Below are 12,852 nucleotides of genomic sequence, written 5' to 3'. Positions count from 1 at the left end.
GAGAGAGAGAGAGAGAGAGAGAGAGAGAGAGAGAGAGAGAGAGAGAGAGCATAAATATATAGAATTGTAGTGTAGAACAAGAGGTATAGCTCAGTCATAGCCTGAGTTCCATCCTCGCCATAGATGGAGAAAGGAAAGGGAAAAAGAAGGATTGAGAAATAAGCATTTGAACAAAGTATGGATAACAGGGTTATGGCCCAATACATCCCTTATAAATTGTATTATAAGCTAAATATTTATATAGCCTGCCTTCAGTATACTCAAAACACTGTGTCAGCCTGCTCTTGGGCAAAGTCATCTAACACAAAGGCTGTTTAAAAATATCCTGTACTTCAGGGGCTGAGAGATGGCATGGGGATGAAGAGTATTTGTTGTTCTTTCAAATGACCTGGGTTCAGTTCCCAACACCAGTATAGAGGGTTTAGAACTGCTTGTAACTCCTGTTCTGGAAATTAAGCACTCTTTTCTGGCTCTGTAGATATCTGCACAAACATAAACATTCTCTCTCTCTCTCTCTCTCTCTCTCTCTCTCTCTCTCTCTCTCACACACACACACGCACACACACACACACACACACACAGAGACAGAGACACAGAGACAGACAGACAGACAGACAAATCTTACAATAACATACCATACTCCAGGTGAAAACCACACGGCTGTATGGGTATTCTTTTGTACTGCTGCAATGTTGAAGGACTATATGTAGAGTCTGTGTATTCAGGGCAAACTTCTGTACACAAATGCATAGAAGTAGAGAGGAAATCAGGGATTTCCATTACTCAGTTCACTGACTTTACGTAGGCCTAGCCCTTTACTTGGATTATAAATAGAATTGTGTCCAGAGCTCAAATTGATTGGGGTGTGCTTTCACACTTGATTTTTATACCTTTGAATAAGAGGGTGTGGGGAAAGGCAAGAAGGAAATACCCTTAGCTTCTATTTTGAGGAAAGATCTGTAACACTCTAATTCTGCAAGAGTATACAGTAATAAAAACTGTTAGTTCTGCTGGGGATGTGTAGTTCAGTGATAAGAGTGCTTGTCTCTTGAATGTGAGGACTCAAGCCCCAGGAAAGCACACACACACACACACACACACACACACACACACACACGGGTGGGGGAGGGAGAGGGGGAGAGAGAGAGCAAGTGAGGGAGAGAGAGGAAGAAAGAACACATAAAGGACAAGAGGAACAACACAAACCTTTCATTAGCCTTCTGAAAAATAATTTGGCAATACTAAGAACCTTGACAAATTTGAAATCTTTTCCTTCAATAGTATTCTATTACAATCTGTAAATCGGTACTAAAGGTGGTTGATGGTTAATAATTGGTTGTCTACCTGATAGGATTTAGAGTCACCTAGGAGTCAAGCCAGGCTTATGAGGCATGTCTAGTAGGTTAATTTATCTAGAAGAACTTTCAGTAAAAAAGAGGAACTGAGAAGAGCACTGGTATTCATCGATCGTACTCTGCTTCCTAACTTCAGATTAATTGTGCCCCATGCTCCTGCGGCTATGCCAGTCCTGCCATGGTGGACTTCCACTTGACTGCAGGCCCAGATAAAACAAACAAACCAACCTCCCTCCCTCCCTCCCTCCCTCCTTCCCTTCCTTCCTTTCTCTTTCCCTTCTTTCCTTCTTCTTCTTTTTTTAATCAAAGGCTTATATATTTGGTAATGATCAGTAACAAGATACTCATACAATCAGAAGTGTAACCCAATACCCACCTAGATATACCAACTACCTTTAACTGCTACAGACACGTGAACATCTGCCTCCATCTCCTCCCTCCCTCCCTCTCTCTCTCTCTCTCTCTCTCTCTCTCTCTCTCTCTCTCCCCCCTCTCTGTCTCTCTCCTAGCTTCTCCTCTTCCTTTTCCTCTTCCTCTCCTTACTCCTCCCACCTTAGCTCCTCTTACATATCACCCTTCCTGTTAAAATAAAAAAAAAACACCTTTCTCTCAAAATACAATTAAAGCATAACTATACCAATTTGTATCAGTAAGGTACAAGGTAGACCTAATACACAGTCCATCATTTTGTTGACTAAACAGAACCTCTGGCATCTCTCCTAACTAAAAGACTTAGTTCTGAACCTGGCCTTTTTCTTGGCTTTAGAATGAATGTCAGCTGAAAACCATCCTCTCAGATCTGTTCTCTCAAAGTAAATAGCCTGGGTTGGCTATCAGACTGTAAGTCTTCAACCCCATCAGAAATCTAGAATGACTGAATTAACTGAAATTATGGGAAACACAAAGCATAGCTTCTAAAACTTAGCCAATTTATAGAGACCGCTGATTACCTGGACAGCCCCTTACTTCAAAACCTTGAAGCATCTGGTCTTCAGCCTTCTGGCCCAGGATCATCTGACAGACCTAGTAATGCAGAATTTTTAAGGGCTGATCACTCTGTCTTGGCAGATATAATCAGTCGACTATTCTGAAAGTGTGTCCTTTTCTGGACAGTAATTTGTCTATAGATGAAAAGAGGCCATTCTTACCTAGTGGCTGTCTCACCACAACTGGAGTAACTCCAAAGATGCTCAATTTCTTCTTAGAATCCAAGACAGGAAAGCTGTCAGGAGCAGACAGGTCTCTAATCAAAATGAACCTTAATACAGACATGTTTGTAACGTCAATTATGTGGACTTCTGACATTTTGAAAGCCAACTATCCATGTAAGGCAATCTGGACTGTTGTTCTTTAACTCCTCTCAGCTAGTTCTAATTAAAATATAGAAAACACCCTAACAATAAACTCAGAGCCATGAATTTGCTATAGGTCCTTAACTCACACGCTAACCATCTCAAATCAGTTAAAAAAAGGACTGGGTCTAAGCCTTGTATTCCTAAATGTGTTATATAGGCACAATGTCTATGAGAGTAACAATATTAATCTCACCTTTATATCAATAAGAAACTCATACCAATGAAAACCTTAAATTTGAAATCAAAGTAAATTTTGTACCATTTAAGAAATTATAACTTCAGCTTAATAACAATTATACATATTTCTACCAATAGGTTATGGTTATGCAATAAATCCTAGCTATTCCTCCCTGTTCCTACAAAACTACTACTTTTCCCTAGAAAGACAGCCCAATATTAACCACCTCAGTCCCCAAGCCCAGGGAATAGGGGCGCCGACTCTTCATTAACTTCTTCAAGCTGGTTACGGGTGTTGAAATATTAGAAGAGGGGTGGGGGGTGGTAAATGATAAGCCTCTGATGTCTGTGTCTTTACTGCATCCAGCTGAGACTCCAGGACATCAGAGGTTCGAGCAGGTCTGCTCAGCTTGCTTGATTAGTAGATACACCAAGGCTGTGTATTCTGCAATATACAATTCTTAAAACAAATTTTAGTATCAAGATAATTTTTTGTTTGAATTCTGGAATCTAGTAGTCTGGTGGCCTGTCTCTGTCATGTCTAATCTGTATAATCCTGGGAGGTAGAAATATCTTAATCATCTCTTCTGAAAACACACAGACAAAAGGTTTTTCCCAAAACAGAATTTCCTTGAGCCAGTGACCAGAAAAACCTTTATCTTGACCTCTTCCCCAGAGGAAAAATATAACCACAAAACTGACAATTACACCCATCTTGAAAATAAAATCAACTTAATAACTAAAATACTGTATGTGCCTATTCTTTAGGCCTTCCCTATTTTGCCAAGTAGGAAAAGAACCCAGAATTCCCGTGGGGCCCACGTTAGTCAGAACTCGAGTCTCCTGTGAGGCAATATAACTCTGAATACATCTGATTTACACTATCTTTCCATTTGGCCCTTTGCCTAGAACAGTTTTCTATTTATACCATCTATCTGTTTGGCTCTGTACTCCAGAGCAGCTTCCACTTGTACACTGTGCTCTCTACTCTAGAGCCAGTGACAAGTTTCCCTATCTAAGTTCCAAACAGCGGGTGATAATCCCCATGTGATTTGGACAAATCTGTTTATAAATCTTTCCTATAAGCAAATAATCCCTATATTTTAACTTTATACTTAAATCAGTAACTGCTCCACAACGGAGGCTTATTTATTTGGCTCTCTTGGCTCAGAGCAGCCTACAATTTCTCTCAGCAGAGGACCTGCCTGCCAGCAGTCTCTTCACAGTTCCCTAGCTAGAGCCATGTGACTCCTATCAGTGCCAATCACTCACTTTCTTTTTTCTTTTTCTTTTTTTTCTTTTTTTTTAAATCGAACTTTTACTCTCAGGTGAATAGACTTTAATTTTTTTTTTCAGACAGGGCCTTTCTTGGCTGTCCTGGAACTCAACTCTGTAGACCAGGCTGTCCTCAAACTCACAGAGATCTGCCTGCCTCTGCCTCCCAAATGCTGGGATTAAAGGCTCACGCCATTACTGCTTTGCTGAAACTTTCCTTTCTTAAGTTGCTTTGATTAGGTACTTTGTTCATCAGCCAGAAAAGTAACTAACATAGGAGTCAACAAAAATTTAGAGATGGATTAGTGCAGAAAGACATTCATTGCAACATTTATTTGTATTAGCAAAAATTTGGTTTTGAAGCTGAGAGATGGTAAAATTGCTTGCTACATACACCTGATGGTTCAGTCCCTGGTACCCACAGTGGAGGGAAGAAATGATTTCTGATGGTTGTTCTAGAATTTTCACATGTGCAGTGGCACACACATATCACATCCATAGTTACACACACACACACACACACACACACACTTAAAATAATTTTAAGGGTTTTTTGTTTTTTTCTCTTTTTTTTAAGATTTATTTTATGTGTATGAGTGCTCTATCCGCATCTACACGCACATGCCAGAAGATGTTGCTGGGAAGTGATATTAGGACCTCTGAAAGAGGAAGCAGGACTTTTAAATGCTGAGCTAGCTCTTCAGCACTGCTATCCTTGACCTCTACATAGACTAAACTGGCCTTGAACTCAGAGATCTGCCTGCCTTTGACTCCCAAGCATTGGGATTAAAGGAGTGTACTACCATACCCAGTTTTAAAATAATTGTTATTCCCCCCTCCCCACACCCCCCATTGTCTCATGTATCCTAGGCTAGCCTTGACCTCTTTATGCAGCCCAGGATGACCTTGAACTTCTCATCCTGCATCTATCTCCCAAGTGCTAGGATCACAAGCATGTGCCACTCACTGTACCTGGTTTTGTATTAGCAAAAATTTATACTCTTTAGTCAGTTGTGCAGAATGGTTAGGTCAGTTACTTCATTGTTTATATTGGGTGTTTTTGGAGTAAGAGTCAATGATGGAGATAAATGATTTAAATAGTACACAATCATGAGGGAAAAAGCCAAATTTTAAATCCGTGCATATGAAAAGATAAGCGGTAATATAGAACAATCTTAGTAGATATTTTAATACGTATAAGGAGTATGCAGTTTATAATTAGAAAACAAACCCCTTTGTGCGCTTACAATATATTGAAGCCAAGAAGAAAAATTTTGTTATTTAAATACTTTTAATACTTTAAAACAACAGTTAAGGCGTTTTTAGTTTAAATCTGTTTTAATTGCAGTAATGAGCATTTACATTTGAAAACAAAAGGATTTATTTGGTATGTGTGAATATTTTGCCTGTATGTATAGTGCACCATGTGCATGCCTGGTTCCCACAGAGTTCAGAAGACAGTGTCAGATTCTCTGGAACTGGAATTACAAATGGTTTTACGCTACCATGCAGGTGCTGGGAACTAAACCCAGGTCCTCTGCAAGAGTAGCAAGTGTTCTTAACTGCTGAGCCATCTCTCCAGCGATAAAGAGTTTTTTTTTTTTTTTTTTAAGATGTACTCTGAGCATGTATCTTCCTTATGAATTGTATAAACATGGTCATATATTAGTAAATTATGTACAATATTCCCCTAATAGAGAATAGAAGTTTATATAGTGATTTCTTTAATGCCAGTGGTTTATTTTATGTACTACTTTATTGCTTTTCTTTTACTTTGTACATTTATTTACATAACAAGGATTAGCAAGGAAAGTGAATAATAGACTATTTCTATTTGAAAAAGAAACCTAACTTACTTTACTTTCTTAAAGTAGGACATAGAATGCCACATTTGAGTGAAGGAACCAAGGGTCGGCAAGTCGGAAGTGGCGGTGATGGAGAACGCTGGGGCTCAGACCGAGGGGCCAGAGGCAGCCTCAACGAGCAGATCGCTCTTGTGCTCATTAGATTGCAGGAAGACATGCAGAATGTCCTTCAGAGACTTCATAAACTGGAAACACTAAGCGCTTCGCAGGTAAGCCGCTGAGTGTAGCTTACTGTTATTTTCTGGTTTGATTCTATGAAGCATTTGTAAAATCTGACTCTGTGAGATTTTTGTAAATACATCTTTACATTCAGATTTACATAAATATACATTTTCACAAGTTGACACAAATTAAAAAAAAATTGTTAACAATCAGATCAGCTGGTTTGAACATATTGGCCTAAAAGACGAGTGCTGTTTCCATGAATAGAAAACGATAGAGTGGGAAGCTGAGCATGACTGAGGGCTAGAGAACACAGTTAGATGGCTTAGCTTTCAACAGGCCCTGGGTTCAATCTGCAGCACTGAATGGAATAAAAAGTCAGCACATTTAAGTTACGGATTGGATGCTTGCTATTAGAAGAAAAATTTTCACTAAACACTGCAGTTTAAAGAACTAATGATGAAATCTTTACTAATATATGATAGTTATCATTAAAGAGTCATTCTTAGCCATGCATAGTGGCACATACCTTTAATTCTGGCCCAGCGCACGGGAGGCAGCCTGGTTTTCATAGACAGTTCCTGGACAGTCAGGGCTGTGTAGAGAGACTCTGTCTCAAAAAAAACCAAAAAATGTCCTTTTTGTGTAAATGGTTTCTATTTGTATTGTGCTAGCTAGAGGGAAGATATTAATTGTCAATTATTTAGGGTAAGTTAGTTTTAGTATAAAAAAGTTTAAAACCAGAGACCAGAGATAATGTAGAGTGATAATCTTTAATCTTTACTACTTTGTCTCTGTAAGATCCAAGGATGTTAAATTAACCCTTGAGATTCCTGAGAGTGCAAAATTACAGAGTGGGACTCGGATTCTTCTGCCTTCTCTTTTTCTTCTCTTTGTCTTGTGCAACTCTCTTATAATTGTTTTGTCTTATATTTTCTTATTATCCCTTAGAAGCCTGTTCTCTTCTAATGAAACAGAAAGGGAGTAGATCTGAAGGGAGGGGAGGTGGAAAGGGGCTGGGAGGAGTGGAGGGAGGGAAAATTGTAATTAAGATATTGTGTTAGAAAAGAATCTCTTTTCAATAAAAGGGAAAACTGAACTCTGCATAACAAAAAGTACAGTAGAGACTGAGGGTGTAGCTTGGTTTATAGTGTTTTGCTAGCATGTTCTAGGCCCTGGGCCCAAATTCTAGACCACAAAAATAAAAAAGAAAAGACATACCTATTCACTTACAAAAGCCCAAGAAAAACAGACATTCTAGGTTGTTGAACTTTTCTTATACTATTTTTATGTGGTTTATGTGGTTCAGGGGATTAAATACAAGTGCTTTGAACATTTTTAAGTAAGAAGTTTACCAGTTGAACTATGTCTTGAACATCGATTTGAGGTTTTATTTTTTTAAATTTCATATAATTTAAAGTATATAAACAGTATAAGTTAATTGCGTACCTCACAGGTTTGGGGACCACACTGGCCCTACGACTCCCAGTGTAACTGCTTGTGAGCTTCTGATCCTTCCTGCCTCCACCTCCCTAATACTGAGATTACAGACATGAGCTACCCTGTTGTACACCCATTCCCCACCCCCACCACTGTGATCAGTATAGGTTTTAGTGTAATCAAAATTTAGCACAAAATGAGACAACAACAAAACAATTTTTTTCTTATTAAAAAAAAAATGGAACTAGAAAAATGTTATACCGGACTACGGCTGTAGCTTAGTTGGTAGAGTGCTTGCTTGCCTAGCATGCATGAAACCCTGGTGTTTGATTACCAATACTGCAGAAAGTGTGCGTGTGTGTGTGTGTGTGTGTGTGTGTGTGTGTGTGTGTGTGTGTGAACAGCACAGGAAGGCAGGGAAGATTAGAAGTTCACATTGGGTAATACTGGGAGTTGTAGGACCAGCCGGTTAGAGACCCTTTCTCAAAATAGACACAAACAAAAAAACCCCAACATTACACTTTTTTTTCATTCTGTCAAATCTTTTACCTTTTGTTTGTATTTCAAGGCGAAATTATCATTGCAGACAACTAATCAACCCTCCTCACAGGTAAGAGTTTTAAATAAATTATAAGACATTTATATTTTATGAGATACTTAAGTCATTAAATATGAAATCTACCCTTTAGAGCATTGAAGCTAAAAATATATTTAGAATGTGGTCCTTTTGGCTTTTGCTCATTTTTTTTTTCTTTGAGAGTGTTTTACTTTATTTTGTAATAAACTTATTTCCTACAATAAAAAATTGGATGTGTTTACTTAAGTCTTAGACGTCTGCTTACTGAGCATAGAATGATCTGTCAGAGTAGAGGTTTGTTATTAGTTTTATTTTTTGAATTATGTATTAAGAATGTCTTCAAGTTTCTCCATATGGTATTTAAGAGAAAAATGACAAGCTTATTTGATTTTTTTCAGAGACCATCTTGGTGGCCCTTTGAGATGTCCCCTGGTGCATTAGCGTTTGCTATTATATGGCCATTTGTTGCTCAGTGGTTGGTGCATTTGTATTATCAAAGAAGGAGAAGGTAATACTGTAGTTTTCTTGAGATAGTACATGCAGTCTTTTGACTTGTAGTAGACATAATTTGCAGTGGTAATTAAAGAGATAGGTTCATTTTATAGTTGCATTGTCATTGTGAATATCTGCTGATCCTGACCCCAAAGCTACCTTGAAAAAGACATCTGCACATTTCTAGGTACTTGTAAAAGATAAGCAACTTTTCACTCAAATATGTGATGGATTTGTACACCTATAAGTTATGTAACATGACAATGACTATATGCTTTTTAAGTTTTATGACTAATGGAAATATCATGCTTTTAACGGCTGTTTATTTAGAAATAGCTTTAATAGAATTTCAGAAGCAGTAGTCAGTGTCTTGGTAATACCTGTACCTTTATACTCTCTTCATTTGTGTGCTCTTTGAAGATACAGACACATCACTTCTGCAGTACTCATGCATTTGATGTGAGTTCTACCTTTTCCCCCCACCTTTTTTTTTTTTTTTTGAGATAGGGTTTCTCCATGTAACAGCCCTGGCTGTCTTGTAATGCACTTTATAGACTAGCCTTGAACTCACAGAGATTCACCTGCCTGTGCTTCCTCAGTGTTGAGATTAAAGGCATGGACCACCATACCCTGCTCAACCCCACTTTTTGTTTTTCATTTTTAATTTTATTTGGGGTATATTAGGTGCTGAGACCCAGGGCCTCATAGTAGGCAAACAGTCTACCACTGAGATGTACCTTCTAGCTCCCCCAAACTTCTTTTCATGTTTCTTTGGTAGAAAGACAGCAGTTAGGGCTATAGAGATAGCTCAGTTCAATTTTCAGTACCTACAGAACAGAGCTGGGCATGGCGGTACATGCTTGCAATATCAGTGGTAAGGAGGCTGATCAGGGGCCAGCCAGCTTCACTGACCCCCTTTAAAATAATGGTCCTTAATCCTCCTAATGCCATGACCCCCTTTAAAATAATGGTCTGGGGAAACAGAGAGAGGGTATGTGTGTGGGGCAGCCGAATGTTTTTTCTGACAGGCCTGGCCTATGGTTTACCAGGGGCTTAATCTGGTAATTTTTAATCTCATAGTTAAATAGTGACTATAGTTTGGAAAAGAGTATGTGAAAGAAAGGTGTCTAGGTCTTGTATTGTGATTTGCTGTTTTGCTTGTTTTGGTAGAGAGTAAAAATTCAGAGGTAAAGATTGCTCACACAGTTACTTCTTGCATGTGATGTATAGGGCAACATCTATTGATTTCTTGTTTAACCCAGTTCCTAGGGATCTTGCTTAGCCTCTGCTAGAAAAATAAAAATATTATTGAACAGACTCCATTAAAAACTTGAAGAACACCCTGAAGTTTTGAAGCTCTTGATTGATATTCATTTGCACTTTGGAAGACTGGGAGTCCAGGGACTAAATTGTTTGCTGCTTTGCAAAGGACCTGTGTAGCAGTCTACATCATGTGGTCCTTGATAAGTATGGGGAACTGTTTGGGTATCCTGTACTCACAGCTAACATTTCTGCTACACCTTTGCAAGCAGTTTTTAAAGAATCATCCACATGTCTTTGTTAGGCATTTCAATTTTCTTCCATGGGAATTTTGTTCCTGATGCAGAGAACCTCTGTTGCTTAAAACCTGAATATTTAAAATGCCAAGAAAATATATAGAAAAGTTGTTCTGCAGAAATTAAGGAATGAGTGTTTAAGATATTACACCTTGGAGAGATGGTTCAGCTATTAAAAGCACATACCATTATACTAGAGGACCCATAGATTGATTCCCAGTACCCATGTTGGTGTGTCACAACTCTCCCAAACTTATCTGATGCCTCTTCCAGCTTCCGTAGACACATGAAATCATGTGCACATGCCTACTCTTCCTGACTCCCCCCATTTTTAAAAGCACTTCAAGGTTCTGATAGGAGCTTATGGTGGTGGCACACTTTTTAAAATTTTTTTATTTTATGTGTGAGTACACTATAGTGGCCTTCAGACACACCAGAAAAGAGAGCATTAGATCCAATTACAGATGGTTGTGAACCACCATGTGGTTGCTGGGAATTGAACTCAGGACCTCTGGAAGAGCAGTTGGTGCTCTTAACCTAAGCCATCTCTCCAGCCCTCCCACTCCCCTTTAACACACAACTAATATATAAAAAAATGATTTTGCCAGTGAGCTGCATAGGAGTGTGTCTAGGGTGAGGAATAGATCTGCAGTGAGAATTCCGTGTGTCTTGGCATCCTGAATCTGCTATACATTCTTTTCAGCAGTGTAGTCTTTTACAAATCATATATTGACTGTTGTGCTCTGAACTAGCAAGACCACCTTCATAAAACTGTCACATTATATATCCATGTTTTGAGGTATATGCCCCCCCCCCCTGCAATCACTGAATTGAGCTAGGAGTCTGCTTTATTTAATCTCTGAATCACTGATCCAGTACATGAAAATGTCTGGGCTTTTAAACTTTTTCATATTTTCATTTTCATAAAATTAAGTCCCCTAAGTATTAACTATATATCAGCCAGTTAGAAAAGTATGAGAATTAGAAGGTAAAAGGAAAGATATAAATTGAATTTATCAGAAAATGCTTTGAGGGCATTATAGCTTTACTTAGCATGTAAAAAGCCCCAGGCTTAGCCCTACACCAGCAGTAAATGAACAAATACATTTGATAATTTGACTACCTGCAATTACATCTTTGTTACCAAGTTAAGTCACATGAAGTAACCTTATAGTCTTTATTTGTAGTTTTATAGTTTTATTTTGAAAATGAATGCTGTGTTATTGTCCATAAAATTCTTTGGTATGAATATGCTTCATATTCAGGTTACATTTATACTTATAGGAAATTTGTTTTTACTTTCTTTTTAAAGAAAACTAAATTGAAGAAATGGCCTTTTATTCAAGAAGACTGCTGGGCCTGAAAGAGATGGATTGGAAATGAAGTGGAGTTCACAAGAAAATCTCAGTCTGATGATTACATTTCTTTTTTGTCCAGTAGTTTGGTTTATATAAATATTCTTTGCACTACAAAATGGTAACATTTTAAAGACTAATATTGCTGATACTTGAAAAATCAATCTCAACTAGGTTTTAAGTAGCATCCATAGACTTACTCTTTTTGAGCTTGAAGGACTTGAAGTTATTAATTATTGTTTAGTAACTATCACCTGATTTTCTCCCATAAGAATTATGAGCTGCATTTCTAAGGCATAGCTACAATTATGAGATAAAATTTATACTTTTTACTTTTCTAAATTAAACACAAGAAAGAATGCAAAAACAAGAGTGGCTTTTAAATGAGGTTAAATCAATTTTGTATCAGTCCCTGAACTGTCAGCTATGTAGCAGAAAACTGATGGAAGAATCCTCTCCATTCTTTGTGGTCTGCACGTAAGACTGGGCTTTATTTAGTGGCTTGATTTCCCTGGTTTGCTCAGGGGAACTCAGAGAATCATCGTCCGTGGATTGTGCTTACTATTTACAAATGATTCACTGAACAGACTTAACTTGATGATGGAAATGATGAAGAATAGGCCTAATGTAGGTGTGAAAGTGTATTCCAACTTTAGAGATGGTTTATCATATTTTAATTCAACCATATACACTTAGTCCTTTGTAACCATTTTTCTTTAATTGAGGATATCTACTGTCTGCTTCATAGGGTGCTTTGCAATAAAATGAAAACTTAATTTATACCTTTTTTACTAAGCTAACAAACGCATGAAAATCCTTTTTTCCTGCAAGGGGTAAATGACAGCCTGGATTCTTAACCTCTTAGTGCCTCAGTTTTCCTTTGGGGTATACTTCACAAGGTATCAGAAGTACAGTATTTTCAGTCTACAGGTCTCTATGTCCACATAATTAAGGAATGCCTAAATAATGGAAACTTCTAGCCATTAGAACAAAAGGAAGATTAATTTAGATCCTGCAAGACTGTATTTGAAAAATAATCTTCCTTGCATACTTTCCCAAACTTGTGCTCAGTAATATACTTTATTATGCTTTGAATATTTAATTTAAAAACTTTATAGCAGATCCTTTTCTGCTTTTCCTTTTGAGACAGAGGCTTGGTAGCTCATGCTACCCTCTAGTTCTCTATGTAGCTAAAGATGACCTTGAACACCCAATTTTCCTGTCTCTACTTTTCAGTTTCTGG

The 12,852-nt window shown here is 37.9% G+C and overlaps 1 protein-coding gene across 4 annotated transcripts in view; it reads left to right on the top strand.

Moving 5' to 3' along the window:
* The window catches only part of Acbd5 (acyl-CoA binding domain containing 5), a 39,129-nt gene extending 26,277 nt beyond the window's left edge, over positions 1 to 12,852 (top strand). For 3 of the 4 annotated variants that reach the window (XM_028764837.1, XM_028764835.1, XM_028764838.1), the window contains 4 exons: positions 6,034 to 6,236; positions 8,198 to 8,239; positions 8,605 to 8,714; positions 11,567 to 12,852. In XM_028764837.1, the coding sequence (XP_028620670.1) occupies positions 6,034 to 6,236; positions 8,198 to 8,239; positions 8,605 to 8,714; positions 11,567 to 11,579 (368 nt within the window). In that variant the 3' untranslated portion in view covers positions 11,580 to 12,852. The remainder of the gene's footprint in view (positions 1 to 6,033; positions 6,237 to 8,197; positions 8,240 to 8,604; positions 8,715 to 11,566) is intronic. The other variant, XM_028764836.1, reaches the window with a different exon arrangement.

This window comes from Grammomys surdaster, unplaced genomic scaffold, assembly GCF_004785775.1.
Source record: "Grammomys surdaster isolate TR1022 unplaced genomic scaffold, NIH_TR_1.0 146, whole genome shotgun sequence".
NCBI lineage: Eukaryota > Metazoa > Chordata > Mammalia > Rodentia > Muridae > Grammomys > Grammomys surdaster.
The sequence above is the reverse complement of the archived record's forward strand: the minus strand, read 5'-3'. Positions and strand labels throughout refer to the sequence as shown.